Below are 21,378 nucleotides of genomic sequence, written 5' to 3' on the forward strand. Positions count from 1 at the left end.
CGGCCCTGGTGTGCATATGCATTTTCCTTCTCTCAATTACACAGGTGTCTGTCATCACACCTGATCTCATCATGTGACTGTATCATGTGACACTTGACCACTATATCTATGATGGCGTCCTGTACTGTCTTGTCTGATGAAGAGCATGTAGCTCGAAACGCGCTACAGCAATAAATCTGGAGAAAAGGAGCTCTGCGGTGTGCGAGTAGTTTTTATTCTTTTTGTCTCACTGACATCACAGTCTGCCACGATACGATTTCGATTCAATTAGCCCTTTTCACAGCTGCCATTTTGTGTCTTAAAGGCAGGGGAAACGCAGGCACTGCAACCAACTCACTAATTAGGGCCCCAGCACTGGAACACCTAAATGGACTGGAAGTTGGACACCCTAATTAAGGTTTTGGTGCACCTGTGAAACTTCCTGCCTTTTAGACACAAAATGGTGGCTGTGAAAAGGGTCTATTCAGGGGCCTGCGATCGATATGAGATGATATCGCCCATTTAACACAATCAGTTACATTTCCATCAACTCACAAAAAGCAACTCAAATATTTGACAAATGTATTTTATTTCTGAGCTCTTCCAGGCATTTATATGAAAAACAATCTGTTCAATCTAAAGTTTAAGTGTAAATGATTTTTTTAATCAGTTAACATAAAGCAGTGGTTCTCAAATGTTTTCACGTGAAGGACCCCTAAACTGACAGAAATTAGACCACAGACCCCCATTTGATATGATGTTGTCGCATGTTCCCCCATATGATAATAAGATTGATGCTTTTAGATGTTTTGTTACAGAGTGTATAAAACCCATGACCAAAATAGTCATTGTGTTACTTATGAATGGAATCATAGCGAAAATAAATTACCCCCCGTTTGGCTGGGGACCCCCTGGAACCCCCTCAAGGTTCCCTGGGAGTCCCCGGACCCCCATTTGAGAACCACTGCCATAAAGGGCCCTTGATGACCTTTCAATTATGAACATAATCAATGCCATGCTTGGATTTACAAGGTGTATCTTCAAGATGACGATAGATATCTCACTTTGCATCAATACACGATACGATATTGATGATGTAGCGATACATCAATAATAGCTCGATGTATTGTCACACCCCTACAAACAAACTAACTACTGTATCTACCTACCTATCCTGTTTCATTGACATAACTAGCTACAGTATGTAAAAAGAGTATCAATTATTTGCCTCAGCTGGAGAAGAACCTGGAGATGTCCAAACACACCATGGAGTACGGACAGAAGGCCCGTCTGTACAACTGACTTCCAGGATGGCTCCGTCAAGTGCTTCATCACCCGCAGAACTGGAAGAGGTGCGTGGGGGGTGGGGGGGGGGGGGGGGGGGGGTTGCAGCAGTTGTACTAGTTACACAAACATTTCTGAGTCTGGGCTGCTCAAATAGCCATAGGCACAATAGTTTTATTGGTTTAGTTAAAGAATAACTGCGCACTAAACCCTTTTTCTTCAGCTGAAACCCGATGTATGTGATACAAGTTTATTTATTAAGAATAGTGGTGTAATAGTATGGATTCAGATCAAAATCCTGACATTTTAGTGTAAGTCAGAGATGTATGCATTTTTTATTGTACTCTGTTCTTACAAATGTGATTGTATGTTGTAATTTTGATACGATGTTGTAATTTTGGTAGGCTATTGTATTCCTGTTTGCTTCTCTTACTTTTCTTCACAAGTTCCTTAATGCTTGTTTGATTTGATCATGTGCACGCTTACATAGCTTAATCCAGAGCATGTTGTTGGAAAGTGAACAACGTATGTGAGCAGCAAGAGACTCCGTGACCATGTTTAAAATGTGTTTGTGTCTCAGAGACTCTTTCCTCGTCACAGTGAGAGGCTGAGATGCTGATTGAAAACACTGTTTAAAAAGGAGACTCTTCAATCATCTTCAAAGCCCCTGCCCTTTGCGTAGGGAAACCCCTTAGGGTGCCAGTGGCTCTCATCGCTCCAGGTTCCCCTCAACTCAAGAGACACTAACATTTAAATGATGAAGCTTGGAAGAAGGTAACAGACCTGTGGAGCATTTAGCTGAACATATAGTAGAGAGATGATTGTCTCCTGTTTAAATGCACAATATTCCCCCACAGACTGACTGTATCTATAGAATCAGTGTGACATCACACCGGAACCACAGCAGTTTACTAGTAGCCTATGAGTTGTGCCAAACAAACGTTATATCTCAAAAACTATACATCACATCGCTTATATTTTGACATTCTGAGTGAGAGCAGAAGTAGCTCAAGGGTCTGATGTATAATATATGTATGTCGTGTTAAAGTTGTGTGAACTGTCGCAGTTTTTAAAATGAAGTGAATTTAGTAGAAAGCACTGCTAGCGTGAGACACTCAAGGCTGGCTCCATAGGGTCCCATTATAAGCTGCCGTTTGTGTACCAACACTGATCCCTCGTATAGCCTACTGTAGCTCTTGGGGTCAAAAAGGTTGGTGACCCCTGACCTCTGCACTAGATTGTCTTTTCCATCTGCCACATGAGAAGGTCCCAGATCATGTGGAGAAAAAGGGGGTTATTTTAACAGATCAGTGTGGTAAATTAAAATGATGGGAACTAACCCTAACCCAAGGCAAACAACCATTAATATAGTAAAAATCTATTATATTTTCAGCAAAGCATTATATTTTCCCCTTTAAAATATAACTTACACCAGTTTCATACATCTTATGATGTCAACTTTAATTTTATCCCATACACCATAAAGGTATAAGCCTCTAGGTCTGCATGGAGTGAGGTTACACCACACCAGCTGTCAGCCACACTGCAGCTACATGTTGCAGCACAGTGCCCTCTAGTGGTGTCGACATACTGCTGCCTGCTGTCTGGTCTCAACTGCTCCACTGGTAGTGGTTACATCCTCCTATTGATAGGATTCTGTTACATCACCACACGGCCATCATGGTAGGAAAGTAACAGGTGATTGTAATCAATTAACAGGTGATTACAATCAAGTGACACAAGCAGCCAGGGATGTACTACCGAATGGGCCTACCGGCCGAGCCAGTAGCCAGGGGCCCATAACCCAGAGCGTCTTCACAGGGTGCACCGTGGATCTTGTCCAAACCTGGGATCAAATTAACCCTTATGGCACCAACCCTTTATTTTTGACAAAATGTTCCACAAGTTTATGGACAATTAGAGGGTTATTGTACTTTTGGTTTTAATTGAGTGTGCCGCACTGTAAGACCCAATAGGCCCAAATGCAAGACTACATGCCTATAAGGTTTAAACTTCACTTCCTTGTGTTTTTGTAAAACAACTTTGAATTGAACTGTAAATCCATTGTGTGTGTTGCTGTAATAGCTGTATATTTTTTTGGGGGAAAACAGTGTGCAAACAGCCAGGGATGTATTACCGAACGGGTCTACCGGGCCCAGGCCCAGGGGCCCAATGCTCCAGGACCTATCTGTCAAACTCCTGAAGTTTACAGACAACACAGTCATCATCTGCGACTGCGATGAGTATGCATACAGACAGGAGGTTGAACGGTTTGCCCTCTGGTGCGGTCAGAACAACCTGGAGCTGAACACTCAAAACTCAAAACTGTACAGAGGAGTCCCCCAGCACTGGCCACCTCGCTATATCCAACAGCTCTGTGTCTACGGTGGAATCCTATAGCTTCAGTTCCTGGGATCCATAATCTCTCAGAACCTCCATCATCCAGTCTGTCCTCTGCAACTCACATCACTGTCTGGTTTGGGTCTCCCACCAAACACAACAGGCACAGACTGCAACAGATGGTCAGGACTGCAGAAAACAAGTCATTGGTGCCAAACTGCCCTCCATCCAGGACCTGTACTCCTCCAGAGTCAAAAAACCAGGCAGGAAAGCTAAGGAGAAAAACATGTTAATGCAAGGTGTAAAACCATAGGTGTAAACGCACCGTGATCAGGATGTGATCAGATCTGCCTGACCACATCTGGAGGTAGTCTGGCTCACATTGAGAGATCTCTTTCACCCCATTTACACCTGGTTTTTAAATGCGACCATTATCCAGATAACTTGGATACAGGTCATATTTAAAAAGGTGTAAATGTTTGAAAGCCTTTGTTTACAATGTGGTGTGGCTTATTTACACATTTACTGTGGGCTTTCATATTTAGGCTACTTGTATTTGTAAAATGTAACTACTTTATCTTTATTATTAATTATTATTAACTATTGCAGTCCTCATGACAGCCATGTAGGGGTGTGAAGCCTTCGTTTCCTGAGTTATTTTTCTCCTGTGTTTTGTATTAGTTAAGTTAGGTAAGATACCGGTTGTTTCTTTGGGGTTGTTTTTATTTGACAGGTAGCCTAAGCTTAACTCATAAATAGATTTTGGTTATTGTTTTGGGTTGTGCACATCACATTACATTAAAAACAACTGTTGTTGGACTGCAACCTATGGTGGCCTGGTCATCCTTGGGAGAGGGGAAAGGGGGGAGTCGCCTTTTTTATGTTATGTCTCTGGTTACCCCTAGGCTGGGCATACCACTGCCTATAATCCTATGTCAAAACAATGAGAGCAGAACAAAATGGCATTCAATAATACATTATTATAAGGTTCCTGACACTTTAAAAGTTGGACTCTGGTATTGATCATGCCTCCAATACAGCTGTCCAATTGTTTATACTTGAATATCAGGAATATTAGGCCTATGAATTGTGTCTCACCTACTGCTGTTCTGAGCTTGTGCCATTCCTGCTCTGTCTCAGTGCAGGTGTGGACAGACAGGGGGCACAACCTGCACATTCACCTCTGAGTAGTAATAATAATAAACTTTATATAGCACATTTCAAACATAAAATGCCAATCAATTACATCACCAGTTTGAAACAGCAAAGCAGCTGTGTGGTTACACACTGCAGTGCCAGCAAGACATGAGCAGTGATTTGACATGAGGATGACAGGATCCGAATCCCCAAGGAAAAATCTGTCATGAATCCCAAACCCCCCCCCCCCCCCCCCCGCTCCGTGACCGTTGCATGCAGGGACGTGAAACCAGACCTGCTTTGCATACAGGAATCATGGTTAAAACCAAACCTAGATTTTAATAACGCGGTGTGAAGGGTATAATGGGATGTGTGGGAGTAGTGGAGGGGAAGAAACTAGTTGTCCGTTTTTTTTAGAGGAGCTGGACTGATAACAAGACTAATGGATTAGGGGGAACATTGGATGGATTTGTCCAGAAGGAGGCGGTAATGCAACATGTTGGATGCCAACCGCCGTAAAAACAAACAGAAGAAGAAGAAGTGACCTTCCGGTAGTAGAAGGGACCAATGGTGTGGACGCGTTGACGACGGTGTTTATGTAATTGACCTGATTGGTCGACCTGGCTAGAGCGGGGAGCTTTAAATATTCTGTTTGCTGACACTGACGTCAGTCTCTCGCCAGTCCTTGCCAGTTACAGTAGAGCCACACTCTCTTGACTGTCGTACCGAGCATTGGAAGTCAACGCGTCCGTTTGAAGAGACGACTAGCTAACAGCCAGAAGACTAGCTAACAGCCAGCCAACATGCACCCGAGTGCCTACCGCCTGCGTTTAGCAGGAATCCAGCTTCTTCCTAATCGAGGTTTGGAGACAGGTGAGGCATTCTGATGATGAAAATCGATGGAGTTTGGTGCTACCGTCTCTGCTAGCCAAAAACAAGCTAACGTCAGTTAGCACATTAGCTAATGTGCTTGCTGGGTTGAGTGGGTTCTAACTAACATGAATTAACGTTACATCTTGAAGGTCGGTGGTTACGGTAATGGTTAACGTTAGGCAAGTAAACAACTTGGTTATAGGGGTTGGTAAAAAAAAAAAAAAAAATGTTAAACATGTTTTAATGGCCGCCGGGGTTTATCTTTGCAGGGCAATGTACACGCCCATTAGCTAACGTTAGGCTCTCCTATCATGCTAACAGTTTGTTTTAATTTACAGCATTTTGGTAAGCTAACTTAACAGATGGATGTTTGCAGTGCCTTTAAGACTGTTGTGATTATCTACTCACAAGTTGACTAGCGTTAGAAACCAGAATTAACGTCCGTGTGGAACAGTGGAACCCAGGTTCGGTGAAAGCAGTTAATTTGGCATTAGCCATATCCCTATGAGAATATGGTAATGGAAGAGCAGGGGTAATCTGCTGTGTATGGGGCTGTTCACAAAGCGTTTTTGCATGGAAAAAGCTGCCTGGAGCACTGTCTGTTTGTGAGGAGAAATAAACTTAACGGACACACCGTGATAGGGTGATCTGACGTTAGCTATTGCAGCAGACTGCGGTCAACTGAGCCGACGTTCGCGAAACCACAGTCAAGCCAGCCGACACTTGGTTTTTGATGCGTGTCTATTCGTGCCGTAACGGTACTGCTGCTTCACGGGTGTTCGGAGCGGGCTAAAAAGTCGAGTGTCACAATTCAGCGATCCTTAGATCGACATTACAACAAACAGTGTATTGAATGACTGTTGAATATGTCACAAAAGTCCTACCTTATTGAACGATCGTAGCAGGAGTTTCGCTTGGTACTATCATGTTGATGCTCTCAACAAGATGGCGAAAAACCGGCATTTCCGGGACTGGTTTTTCAAAATAAAAGCACGATTCGACTCCAGTCTAGACCACACAGATTTGGTGTTTGTTCCGACTTTCTAAGTACTGTACAATCTTATAACTCCATAATCCCACACCATGACTGACATAGTTGTGTACACTACACCCCTAGGTATGCACTCTCATGAAATTAGCCATTTTCACTGTGCCATTTTGGAGAAATACAGTCAAAATCTCAATACTGAACTTGAAAAATGTGTTTTTTTTACTTTCTAAGTACTGTACAATCGCATAACTCCATAATCCCACACCATGACTCACATGGTTGTGTACACTACACCCCTGGGTATACACTCTCATGAAATTAGCCATTTTCACTGTGCCATTTTGGAGAAATAGTCAAAATCTCAATACTGAACTTGAAAAATGTGTTTTTTTAGACTTCTAAGTACCGGTACTGTACAATCGCATAACTCCATAATCCCACACCATGACTCACATGGTTGTGTACACTACACCCCTGGGTATACACTCTCATGTAATTAGCCATTTTCACTGTGCCATTTTGGAGAAATACAGTCAAAATCTCAATACTGAACTTGAAAAATGTGTTTTTTTTTACTTTCTAAGTACTGTACAATCGCATAACTCCATAATCCCACACCATGACTCACATGGTTGTGTACACTACACCCCTGGATATATACTCTCATGAAATTAGCCATTTTCACTGTGCCATTTTGGAGAAATAGTCAAAATCTCAATACTGAACTTGAAAAATGTGTTTTTTTAGACTTCTAAGTACTGTACAATCGCATAACTCCATAATCCCACACCATGACTCACATGGTTGTGTACACCACACCCCTGGGTATACACTCTCATGAAATTAGCCATTTTCACTGTGCCATTTTGGAGAAATAGTCAAAATCTCAATACTGAACTTGAAAAATGTGTTTTTTTAGACTTCTAAGTACCGGTACAATCGCATAACTCCATAATCCCACACCATGACTCACATGGTTGTGTACACTACACCCCTGGGTATACACTCTCATGTAATTAGCCATTTTCACTGTGCCATTTTGGAGAAATACAGTCAAAATCTCAATACTGAACTTGAAAAATGTGTTTTTTTTTTTACTTTCTAAGTACTGTACAATCGCATAACTCCATAATCCCACACCATGACTCACATGGTTGTGTACACTACACCCCTGGATATATACTCTCATGAAATTAGCCATTTTCACTGTGCCATTTTGGAGAAATAGTCAAAATCTCAATACTGAACTTGAAAAATGTGTTTTTTTAGACTTCTAAGTACTGTACAATCGCATAACTCCATAATCCCACACCATGACTCACATGGTTGTGTACACCACACCCCTGGGTATACACTCTCATGAAATTAGCCATTTTCACTGTGCCATTTTGGAGAAATAGTCAAAATCTCAATACTGAACTTGAAAAATGTGTTTTTTTAGACTTCTAAGTACCGGTACTGTACAATCGCATAACTCCATAATCCCACACCATGACTCACATGGTTGTGTACACTACACCCCTGGGTATACACTCTCATGAAATTAGCCATTTTCACTGTGCCATTTTGGAGAAATACAGTCAAAATCTCAATACTGAACTTGAAAAATGTGTTTTTTTAGACTTCTAAGTACCGGTACTGTACAATCGCATAACTCCATAATCCCACACCATGACTCACATGGTTGTGTACACTACACCCCTGGGTATACACTCTCATGAAATTAGCCATTTTCACTGTGCCATTTTGGAGAAATACAGTCAAAATCTCAATACTGAACATGAAAAATGTGTTTTTTTTACTTTCTAAGTACTGTCTAATCGCATAACTCCATAATCCCACACCATGACTGACATGGTTGTGTACACTACACCCCTGGGTATACACTCTCATGAAATTAGCCATTTTCACTGTGCCATTTTGGAGAAATACAGTCAAAATCTCAATACTGAACTTGAAAAATGTGTTTTTTTCGACTTCTAAGTACTGTCCAATCGCATAACTCCATAATCCCACACCATGACTGACATGGTTGTGTACACTACACCCCTGGGTATACACTCTCATGAAATTAGCCATTTTCACTGTGCCATTTTGGAGAAATAGTCAAAATCTCAATACTGAACTTGAAAAATGTGTTTTTTTCGACTTCTAAGTACTGTACAATCGCATAACTCCATACTCCCACACCATGACTGACATGGTTGTGTACACCACACCCCTGGGTATACACTCTCATGAAATTAGCCATTTTCACTGTGCCATTTTGGAGAAATACAGTCAAAATCTCAATACTGAACTTGAAAAATGTGTTTTTTTTACTTTCTAAGTACTGTACAATCGCATAACTCCATAATCCCACACCATGACTGACATGGTTCTGTACACTACACCCCTGGGTATACACTCTCATGAAATTAGCCATTTTCACTGTGCCATTTTGGAGAAATAGTCAAAATCTCAATACTGAACTTGAAAAATGTGTTTTTTTAGACTTCTAAGGACTGTACAATCAGGTAACCGGATCTCAACCAAACATTGTTTACTTGTGCGCATACCAACTCTGAATAAATGTGCACTATTTGGTGTTTATTATGTCTCACCCCAGGTCACCCGTCAATCGCCGCTTGCGGCTATATTTTGATTTTGTTATTGTACTTTTCAAGATGTAACGTCTGCTTCTGTACATTAGTGTTTCCCATAGAGAGCCAATGCATCCTCTGTTGCAACACAAGACCACCTGGGACAGGGCCTCCGATGACCGACTGGGTATGGTATTGTTCTACCCTTGTGTGTGTGTGTGTGTGTGTGTGTGTGTGTGTGTGTGTGTGTGTGTGTATACAGTATATATATATATATATATATATATATATATATATATATATATATATATATATATATATATATTCTATTATACATGAATATATAGATTTGGGGTTGGATAACACACCAGAACGTTTTGTTAAGTTATTGATTGTTGATGTGTCTGATAATCGCATGTGGGATGGTCAATTGTGCTGACACGAAAATCAAATAATTTGTTCATAGTTATTGTTAATATTGTGTGTAATTGATTAATTAGAAGGTTTATAGATGATGAACTATGCATCGTCATTCATGTTCATTCAGGGAATTGGAAGTAATTCCATCTAGCCATTTTTGACATATCGCATTAACGAACTTGGGAATGGCGTTTGTGAGGTCACAGTCAGTGACCTTTTAAGTTTGACCTTTGAACACTAAAATCAGTTGTTAATCAGTGAGTCCATCAGTTTGAGGCAAATTTGATGAAATTCCGTCTAGGCTTTACTCAGATCGCATTAGGAGAGGAGAACACACAGACGCACACAAGCACACACACGGCCAAATACATCTCCTCCAGGGGATTCTCGCCTGGCAGAGATCATTATTAAACAATAACTAGGGAGGTTTCACACAAGTTGTTGGATTCACAGATTTGAATTAGGCTAATGAAGACGTAGCTCAGCCGGGTGGGTCCTATTGAGCGTTGGTCCTGGGGCGTTCGCCCCCACAGTCGCTCCACTTGTCTGCTGCAAACCTCTCAGACGTCTCTACTTATGCATTTACAGATCCAGTGTGACAGCTGTCCTCGTTGGTACCATACTGAGTGCCTGGAGATGGATGAAGAAGAGTTCCAACGGGCAACGGATGATGCATTCATCTGGAATTGTTGTGTATGCAAATGAACCCTCCCCTCATTGAACTCTAAGTGCTCCTTCATACTTAGGGCTTCAAGCCCCGCAGGTGCAGAACCCCTATTATTTTGACTTTATTTACTTTCTTTGTTCCTCTTCCGCCACGATGCAAATTCCCGTGCGTTGGTACATCACCTGAAATCTGGTCCAATGACAGATATTGGTGCTCACTAGATGCCCTAGATTTTTTTTTTTTTTTTTTTTTTCCGTGTTGATGTGCATATCTGGTGTTATCTGCATTTTTTAAATTCTCACTTTTTAAGCAGTGCAGCCCCTTCTCTGTGTGATTTCGCTCATGTGCACGTGGAGGTCAGTAGTTGACCATGGCTAATTCATCTAGTGTAAAAAAAAAGGATGTAAAGTGATGTCACTGAACTGGTAATCTCGCTGGCCAGCCTCCTTTCCCTTCCGTCCAAGGAGTCTGGTGCCGCAGAAACAGGCAACTGGGATAAGCCCTCCCCTGCTCTACAGCTGCTCTCCCATTGGAGCGACTGTTTCGGTGGCAGGCGGATGTCCCCTCCCGGCTTATTACAAAGTCTGTCATTGGCTCCGACCATGTCAATCACAATGGCAACTAGCTAGCAAGCTAACGGCAGAAACCTACACGCTAGCTCATTGCTACACGCTGAAAATGATAAGTTGTATTGTTGGAAACTATTTTCCAAGGGCACTGCCGCTAAGTGCCGCCCATCGAGAGGAAATTGGAAATTATGTCATAGAAATTGCTCGTATGTCAAGTCAAGTCAAGTCAAATTTATTTATATAGCCCTAATTCACAAGCATGTCTCAGAGGGCTTCACAGAAAGTATGTCTAGCTAATTCTAGCTGACACAACAGTAACAAGAATATACAGAATAAAGATAACATTTGAACAATTGATAATATAGAAAATATAGAAATGAAGAGAGAGCAGAGGAGAGAGCAGGAGAAGGGAGAAGAGCAGGGGGAATGTGAGAGAGTGATGGGGTGGGGAGGGAATGGGAGATGCTGGAGGGTATAGGAGGTGGGGAGGGAGCAAGAGGAGAGAGCAGGAGAGGGGAAGGGGGGGGGGTGTGGGGGAGGAGAGAGCAGGGGGAGGGAGGAGGTGGGGAGAGAATGAGAAATATAGACGTACATCTTGCAAACGGACATATGTCAATTTCTTAGCAACCAAACTATGCCTAATTTAATTGGCTGCAAGCCTTTAGTAGTGAGTCCTTTTGCCAAATAAGCACATGTTCACATATAGAGCTTATGGGTGCCTTGCTTTAGGAAGAGTGGATGCCATGCTTTGAATAGTGGCGAAATACTAAGAGCATGGGTGCCATGCTTTAAGTAGTGCCGAAATATTGGAGGGGATAGAGTGGGTGCCATGCTTTGGAGTAGAATGTGTACTATGCTTTAGAGTAGTGGGGGAAGGGGGGGAAGAGGAAGAAACACCGGGAAGAGGAGAAGGCAGGAGAGTGGAGGAGGGGGGGAGAGCAGGGGGATGTGAGGGAGGAGAGGGGGGAGGTGGGGAGAAAATAGGAAATGTGGAGGAGGAGAGAACAGAGAAGGAGAGATGAGGGTGCAGGGGAGGGAGAGCCAGGGTAGAGGTAGGGTCTAGGGTTGGGGAGGGGAGGGAGTAGGATACGGGCCCGGATTAGGGCGAGGGGTAGGGAGAAAATGGGGAATGTGGAGGAGGAGAGAACAGAGAAGGAGAGGTGGGAGGGTGCAGGGGAGGGAGAGCAGGGGGAATGCGAGAGGGAGGAGGTGGGAAGAAAATAGGAAATGTGGAGGAGGAGGGAACAGAGAAGGAGAGATGGGAGGGTGCAGGGGAGGGAGAGCCAGGGTAGAGGTAGGGTCTAGGGTTGGGGAGGGGAGGGAGTAGGATACGGGCCCGGATTAGGGCGAGGGTGGGGAGAAAATGGGAAATGTGGAGGAGGAGAGAACAGAGAAGGAGAGGTGGGAGGGTGCAGGGGAAGGAGAGCCTGGGTAGGGTAGGGTCTAGGGTTGGGGGGGGGGTAGGATACGGGCCCGGATTAGGGCGAGGGTGGGGAGAAAATGGGAAATGTGGAGGAGGAGAGAACAGAGAAGGAGAGGTGGGAGGGTGCAGGGGAAGGAGAGCAGGGGGAATGTGAGAGAGGGGAGAGCAGGAAGTGGCAGGGATTCTGGAAAATAGGGGAGAAGAGGAGAAGGAGAAGGAGCAGAGGGGGGGGCAGAAGGAGGCGGGGGGAAAACGCGGAGGAGGAGAGAACAGAGAAGGAGAGGCGGGAGGGTGCAGGGGAAGGAGAGCAGTGGGAATGTGAGAGAGGGGAGAGGACAGAGAGGAGGAGAGAACAGAGAAGGAGAGGTGGGAGGGTGCAGGGGAAGGAGAGCAGGGGGAATGTGAGAGTGGGGAGAGGACAGAGAGGAGGAGAGAACAGAGAAGGAGAGGTGGGAGGGTGCAGGGGAGGGAGAGCAGCGAGAGGGAGGAGGCGGGGAGAAAACGGGAAACGCGGAGGAGGAGGGAGGGCGCAGGGGAGGGAGAGCAGGGGGAACGCGAGAGGAGGAGGCGGGGGAGGGAACAGACCTCTCTGCTCCCTCCTCCTCCACACACACCCCCCCCTGCCCCCCCCACATCCCCCCCCCCCCCACACACACAGAGAAGGGGAAGGAGAGCAGGGGGAATGTGAGAGAGGGGAGAGCAGGAAGTGGCAGGGGTTCGGGAAAATAGGGGAGAAGAGGAGAAGGAGAAGGAGCAGAGGGGGGGAGAAGGAGGAGAGAGCAGGAGAAGGGAGGGGGGGGTGGGATGTGGAGGAGGTGGGGGGGGGGAGTGGGAAGTGTGGGAGAGGGGAGAACAGGAAGGGGGAAGAAGGGAAGGAGCGGGGGAAGGGGGAAAGAGAAAGAGAGGGGGGGGGAGAAGATCAGACAACTGACTACTCTAAGCATTAACCAGAGCTAACTGGTACATAGTATCTAGCTAATCTACAGCCTAATCTGGCCTATCCTACTCTGCTCTAGTCTGATTTTTGCCTGAACACTATAACAGGTCAGCCTTAGGCTGTAGCTAATCTATCGCCTACCTAAACTGTTCTAAACCAACCGGCAGCCCTCGACCAGTGATGAAGAGCACCGATGTCCCCCGCCCCGCCCCGCCCCCCCCCCCCCCACATAAGGCGTGGGAGAGAAGGCCGGGCCGGGACACAGCGGCGTCCCCACACCCCCAGTGAACGCAAGAAAACCTTTCCACCATATGGATTGCCTCAGTGACTTGGCTGAGGAGGATTTACCTGATGTCATCAGGTAAATCCTGATGATGTCATACATTGTGGCATCATTATTGATCATCATTTTGATCTCATTACACTAATGATGTCATTGGCACTGATGATGTTATAGGCATTGTGACATCATCAGTGATGTCACTTGACCATTTGGGGTTTTCATCGGTGATGTTACTCGACCATTTGGGGGTTTTGGTTAACTCGAGCAATTGTGACATCACTGATGATGTCATAGACATTGTGACATTATTGTGACGTCAGCAGACTTGAAACCCTGGTATTGCTGCTTGCTGCTATATTTACACTTTGTTATAGTAATTATTGTTGGTCTTATCCTGCACTTTATTTTATTGCCATTTCTTTTGTTTATTTGTGCTTTGTCACAGTTTATTATTATTATTATTTTTCAAATTATTCTCATCATCATTTCATGGAAAATTCAATGTAAACTGATAATTAACCGGGACTGTAAATTCATGTTACTTCACTGCCCATTAATATTTAACTCGGCTTCTAAAGTTAATGTAGATTCAATGTAAATTCATATTTAACTCAGACTGTACATTCATGGAAACTCATGCCTATTTAATGCCTATTTTGCTCAGACTGTAAATTTCATGTAAATAAACACAAATTCATATATAGTCAGAACACTCCATCACTCATGTACGTATTGTATATAATTAATTTGATTGCACTTGCAACGTTGTGATTGTCTTTAGTTACCTTTCATTTCTTAGGGTGTTTTTTTTATTTTTCTTTCCTTATATTTCAAGTTCAGTATTGAGATTTTGACTATTTCTCCAAAATGGCACAGTGAAAATGGGTAATTTCATGAGAGTGTATACCCAGGGGTGTAGTGTACACAACCATGTCAGTCATGGTGTGGGATTATGGAGTTATGCGATTGTACAGTACTTAGAAGTCGAAAAAAACACATTTTTCAAGTTCAGTATTGAGATTTTGACTATTTCTCCAAAATGGCACAGTGAAAATGGCTAATTTCATGAGAGTGTATACCCAGGGGTGTGGTGTACACAACCATGTCAGTCATGGTGTGGGATTATGGAGTTATGCGATTGTACAGTACTTAGAAGTCGAAAAAAACACATTTTTCAAGTTCAGTATTGAGATTTTGACTATTTCTCCAAAATGGCACAGTGAAAATGGCTAATTTCATGAGAGTGTATACCCAGGGGTGTAGTGTACACAACCATGTGAGTCATGGTGTGGGATTATGGAGTTATGCGATTGTACAGTACCGGTACTTAGAAGTCTAAAAAAACACATTTTTCAAGTTCAGTATTGAGATTTTGACTGTATTTCTCCAAAATGGCACAGTGAAAATGGCTAATTTCATGAGAGTGTATACCCAGGGGTGTAGTGTACACAACCATGTGAGTCATGGTGTGGGATTATGGAGTTATGCGATTGTACAGTACCGGTACTTAGAAGTCTAAAAAAACACATTTTTCAAGTTCAGTATTGAGATTTTGACTATTTCTCCAAAATGGCACAGTGAAAATGGCTAATTTCATGAGAGTGTATACCCAGGGGTGTAGTGTACACAACCATGTGAGTCATGGTGTGGGATTATGGAGTTATGCGATTGTACAGTACTTAGAATGTAAAAAAAACACATTTTTCAAGTTCAGTATTGAGATTTTGACTGTATTTCTCCAAAATGGCACAGTGAAAATGGCTAATTTCATGAGAGTGTATACCCAGGGGTGTAGTGTACACAACCATGTGAGTCATGGTGTGGGATTATGGAGTTATGCGATTGTACAGTACTTAGAAGTCTAAAAAAACACATTTTTCAAGTTCAGTATTGAGATTTTGACTATTTCTCCAAAATGGCCCAGTGAAAATGGCTAATTTCATGAGAGTGTATACCCAGGGGTGTAGTGTACACAACCATGTCAGTCATGGTGTGGGATTATGGAGTTATGCGATTGTACAGTACTTAGAAGTCTAAAAAAACACATTTTTCTAATTTAGTATTGAGATTTTGACTATTTCTCCAAAATGGCACAGTGAAAATGGCTAATTTCATGAGAGTGTATACCCAGGGGTGTAGTGTACACAACCATGTGAGTCATGGTGTGGGATTATGGAGTTATGCGATTGTACAGTACTTAGAAGTCTAAAAAAACACATTTTTCAAGTTCAGTATTGAGATTTTGACTATTTCTCCAAAATGGCACAGTGAAAATGGCTAATTTCATGAGAGTATATACCCAGGGGTGTAGTGTACACAACCATGTGAGTCATAGTGTGGGATTATGGAGTTATGCGATTGTACAGTACTTAGAAAGTAAAAAAAACACATTTTTCAAGTTCAGTATTGAGATTTTGACTGTATTTCTCCAAAATGGCACAGTGAAAATGGCTAATTTCATGAGAGTGTATACCCAGGGGTGTAGTGTACACAACCATGTGAGTCATGGTGTGGGATTATGGAGTTATGCGATTGTACAGTACCGGTACTTAGAAGTCTAAAAAAACACATTTTTCAAGTTCAGTATTGAGATTTTGACTATTTCTCCAAAATGGCACAGTGAAAATGGCTAATTTCATGAGAGTGTATACCCAGGGGTGTAGTGTACACAACCATGTGAGTCATGGTGTGGGATTATGGAGTTATGCGATTGTACAGTACTTAGAAAGTAAAAAAAACACATTTTTCAAGTTCAGTATTGAGATTTTGACTGTATTTCTCCAAAATGGCACAGTGAAAATGGCTAATTTCATGAGAGTGCATACCTAGGGGTGTAGTGTACACAACTATGTCAGTCATGGTGTGGGATTATGGAGTTATAAGATTGTACAGTACTTAGAAAGTCGGAACAAACACCAAATCTGTGTGGTCTAGACTGGAGTCGAATCGTGCTTTTATTTTGAAAAACCAGTCCCGGAAATGCCGGTTTTTCGCCATCTTGTTGAGAGCATCAACATGATAGTACCAAGCGAAACTCCTGCTACGATCGTTCAATAAGGTAGGACTTTTGTGACATATTCAACAGTCATTCAATACACTGTTTGTTGTAATGTCGATCTAAGGATCGCTGAATTGTGACACTCGACTTTTTAGCCCGCTCCGAACACCCGTGAAGCAGCAGTACCGTTACGGCACGAATAGACACGCATCAAAAACCAAGTGTTGGCTGGCTTGACTGTGGTTTCGCGAACGTCGGCTCAGTTGACCGCAGTTGCAGCAGTTCGGTCAAGTTGGAAATATACAGATTCGCACTTCTCGGACTGGAGGATTGCTCGTTTACGTGAAAATGAGGTTGTAGCTCGTTGTCTACCTTACTAAGATGGGAAAGAGGCGTCGTGTGTGCGGTACAAACGCTTCGTTTATGAGATATTGATCCAGGAAGTGCGAATCTGTCAATATATTTACAACTTTACCGAACTTCAGCCACCTCAGAACTAATGTGTCCGGTCGGTGTGGTCCATACTGCTATAGTTATGAGCTGCCTGTTACAGTATCGTCAATCCACTGATTACAACGTCATATGTTCTGCCAAAAAGTCATAATTAACTGCAACCAAGTGATTAACGTTAGCTAAAGGTGATAGCCAAAAAGTGATTATTTCTCCATATTGTGGCTGTTATGGAGAATGACAGTGCAACAGATTCTGTTAAAGTGTCATTATTATAAACAAGACACCAAGCCCTGCCAGCTCAACAGCAGTGCTGTTGTGTAGCTGAGCCTGACGTCCCTACTGTTGTTGTTGTTGTTGTTGTTGTGGGTGGTGATAGCCCTTTTTAGTATTTACTATATATTCTCATTAGTATAGTAATATGCTAGTGTTTATATTTTTTATTCTTGTTGAAATGGCTGGTGTGATCTAAATTGCTTGTCATTTGTTAGGATATGGCACAGACACTCTTGATCATGGCATTAGATATGAGTCTGTAGCCAAAACCAAAACAAAGGCTTTGGGCCTTGCATAGCTGACTTGATTGGCTGTAAATGCACAGGGCTCCCCAGCAGATAGCATTGTGCATGATGCTACAGGGAATACATCTTCTTTGCATGGCTGTATGATGACGTAAAGGAGCTTAGTAGCTAGCAACACGCAGGAGGCGGCCTCCCTGTTGGCCAGGGCGTCAGGTGTGCGACTCGAATGGCTGAGGGGAGTGAGTTTGGACAGATAGAATAGCAGAGGTGAGTCAGAGCCAGAACCTTTTAGAGACGTGCAGGGTATCCGCGGGGTCTTGAAAAGTATTAAAAGTTGATCAATCAATTTAGGGGAAATTAAGGCCCTTAAAAAGTATGAACAAGTTTTGATTGCCATTGGAGAGGTATACAATTTGGTAGCTATTGTGCTGATGGTGTTAAATGAGCATATATTGTCCCATATCGATCGCAGACCCCTGAATTGAATCGAAATCGTATCGTGGCAGACTTTGTGATATCAGCAAATCTCGTATTGTTGTCCAAATAATCAATATAATATTGTATTGTGATGAAACTTGTGATTTACACCTCTATTGCTGATGTGACCAGTGGCGTTGTTGAGGTCTGGAAAAAGTATTAAAAAAGGTCTCAAAAGCTATTGAATTTAACTTCAGGATTCCCTCATATACCCTGGAGAGGCTGTGTGAAGCAGGTCCTGGCTCCTCGCGGGGCAGTGTTGGTGTGGGCCGCTCAGGAGGGAGAGGCAGTGCCTACAGGGCTGAGCTGCCTCCCACCCTGATTGGTTGACAGCTGTGGGGCAATCTGCTTTCCTTGATAGTCGGTGAGAGAAACACTGTTGTTGTACAGTATATTAATGGACTCTTTCTTTCTTTCTTTACAGGATCTAATTCTAAGCGTATGGTTCTGCTTCCTGAGTCGCCCAAAAAGCGGTAAGCACCTAAGAACTGAAAACACTTAAAGAAGCCCCACCCCCTTTAGATATTGGACAGGTTCACAACTCCTGCCCCCATCCTCCCCCATATGAGTGCTGGTTGTATGACAAAAAACTATTTCTCATTTGGGTCTTCTCTCTTTCAGGTTAGACGCAAGTCTTCATGAGGCTAGAGTGGATCAACTGATAGCATGGAATGGAGATCTCTCTTCCCAGGTAATCTAAAAACAGGATGTAAATCCTTTCTAGTCAACTTGGCATCTTGGGGCTTCCGGAGACTTGGATTACACCAGACGAGCAATCCCACATTTTCACTATTAATGTTTCCTTTTTATTTGCGTCTTGTCTTCACAGCTGGCCATCTCCAAGGCTGAGGTTACCAGGCTGAAATACACTCTGGAATCTTCTCAGATGGAGTGGAGCAGAACTATCTGCTGCCTTCAGGCTCAAATCAGCCAAGCAACAGCCGACAAAGCCCGCTTGATTCAAAATGAGCAGGAGACTGAAAAGTACTACAAGTCACAGGTGAGTGTGATCTCACACACTACCCACTGAACACAACATACTTTTCAATTTCTCTCTTGTGCAGATCTCTAAGGCTGGCTTTACACGCTGAAACCTTCACGCAACTTTAGTTGGTTGAAACTGAGGTGAAACTAAGTTGCAAATGATTTGCATGGTCTAAAGCCCTCAGCAACGCACTTGAAACTTGTCTGAAACTCTGCTGCAACAGTTGCAAAATTCTCAAGTTTGTGAAACTAGTTTTATGCAACAGCCAATCAAAATGCTGATAAGTAGGCTATGCTATTAATGCACTGATGTATGCTCGCATTTGCATGAAAATTATGTTTCATGCTATTTGCAACCTGCAACTACCGTAGTTGCCTAAAAGTTTCACAGTGTAAAGCCAGCCTAACTTATTTGAAGTTTCACAGTGTAAAGCAGTGGTTCTCAAACTTTTTCTGTCAGGCCCCACTTTGGAGGAAGAAAATCTTTCGGGCCCCACCGCCCCAACAAAATTGAAACAAAACGGTCCAAGTTTAACTTTTATTGACATAATGACCATTCATTTCTATATTCTGGCTGTTTTGCCCTGCACATCTTTTCAAAAACAATAACAATAAAGTGCAACCTCTACAAAACAAAATAAATTCAAATATCTTAATTGTGAGTTCAAGTCACTATCACTGTATTAAGGGCTGCCTGTTTTCCACTGCAAATCGTTTCAAAACAATAATAAGGTGCAACCTGCAGAAAATAATAAGTGCAGACATTTGTGAGGACTCAAGTTTTATCAGTATTAGTGGCTGCAAAAACCCACACAGTTCTCCCAATTCAGCCCGTGTTGTGTCAGGTAACTGTCCAGAAGCATAGCTCTTCAGCTGTTGCTCTGCTTGTAACGTACTTGCAAAACAGCAAATCCTCACTCAGTGACTCCGACGTGACAAAGCGAACATAGGCGATAAGCAAGCAGTCTTTATTGCTGTCCGTAGCCTCGTCCACTTGTAAGGCGAAACGTGTGTCTGTCAGTTTTTCCGTGAGTTGTTCCTCGAGATCATTTGAAATGTCACATATACGTTTTGCAACTGTGTCATTGGACAGCGGGATAGTCTTCAATTTTGCAGCGCTGGTCTCATCCAGCATAGTTGACACCATACGGATAGCTGCTGGGAGTATGAGCTCCTCAGCGATGGTGTGCGGCTTCTTGCACTGTGCAATTCTGTATGCGACCTTGTATGACGCTAGTTGTGCTTTGCTGTTCACTGATGCCACTTTTACAAAGCGATTTTCCGACCTAAAAATGGCTAAAACATTGGTTCCGCGGATTTCACCCGCGCCCCACCTGTAATACCACTGCGCCCCACAAGTGGGGCGCGCCCCACACTTTAAGATACACTGGTGTAAAGCCAGCCTAACTTAATTGTTGAATGGTGGTTGGGGGTACATTTGTTTAGAATTAACATAATTACACCAGAGTATTTATTTTGAAGTAATTAATGCTTCCTTTTGATGTGTGTCTTGTGTCTTCACAGCTGGCCTTCTCCAGATCTAAGCTTCTGATGCTGATAGATATCCAAAAATTTGCTGAGGAAGCGTGGAGCAGCCTAGAGTGTAAACTCCGTGAAGCTACAGCCAGCAAGGTCAGATTAAAGCCTCACAGCTACATTTAGTCCATTATGACCTGATGCATCATTTGTAGGGGTGTCACAATATATCGTCCCACGAAATTTCGCGATAGTAAAACGTCACGATATGTATCGTTGAGATGAAATCTCATATCGTGATTTTTTTTTTTTTTTTTTTTTTTTTTTTTTTTTTTTTTTTTTTTTTTTTTCCAAAAGTAGACAAAGAAACGTCTTTGTTTGTTGAAGTTCAATGTGTGGAAAGTAGTTCAGTTGAACAAGTCTCTGAAGAGACACATGATAAGTTATACAGGAGAGAAACCATTCAATTGAGTTTCTGGCAAAACTGTTTACTTGACAGGAAAAACTGAAGATGCATAAAAAATAGACTAAGAAAAGTCTTGTTGTTTGAGTTTGAAGAAAAACTGAAGATGCATAATGAGAATTTATACTGCTGAGAAACCTTTTAGTTCAAAGTAAATCTAAGTGACGGTGTAACTCATTCTATTTCAAGATAAGCCTTATCTCCAATCTCATGTTTTTTCTAGTTGTTATTGTAATAACAATTTCCCACAACAGCATGTTTTGTATTTGTGCATTTCAAATAAAATACTACTTTTCCAGTCATATATTGTCATTATTCAAGTTTAAAAAAATATTGTTAAAATCGTATCGTATCGTATCGTTATCGTGAACCCAGTATCGTGATACGTATCGTATCGTGAACTGAGTGTATCGTGACACCCCTAATCATTTGTGATTATTTTTTATTATTTTGACATATATACTGTTACAATGTTGGATGTTCATATTAAATATATATAATTTAAGAAGTATATGATTTGAGGT

The 21,378-nt window shown here is 42.6% G+C and overlaps 1 protein-coding gene across 1 annotated transcript; it reads left to right on the forward strand.

Annotated features, from left to right (window-relative positions):
• Positions 1 to 5,474: 5,474 nt before the first annotated feature.
• On the forward strand, positions 5,475 to 20,577 carry LOC310771222 (uncharacterized protein; the record flags this gene model as incomplete). Its single annotated transcript, XM_083663879.1, has 5 exons — positions 5,475 to 5,613; positions 18,356 to 18,404; positions 18,553 to 18,622; positions 18,761 to 18,931; positions 20,440 to 20,577. The coding sequence occupies exons 1-5, from the start codon at positions 5,544 to 5,546 to the stop codon at positions 20,575 to 20,577; spliced, it is 498 nt and encodes a 165-aa protein (XP_083520005.1). The 5' UTR covers positions 5,475 to 5,543.
• Positions 20,578 to 21,378: the final 801 nt, after the last annotated feature.

Source organism: Poromitra crassiceps (genome assembly GCF_964638095.1).
Source record: "Poromitra crassiceps genome assembly, contig: HAP1_SCAFFOLD_441, whole genome shotgun sequence".
NCBI lineage: Eukaryota > Metazoa > Chordata > Actinopteri > Beryciformes > Melamphaidae > Poromitra > Poromitra crassiceps.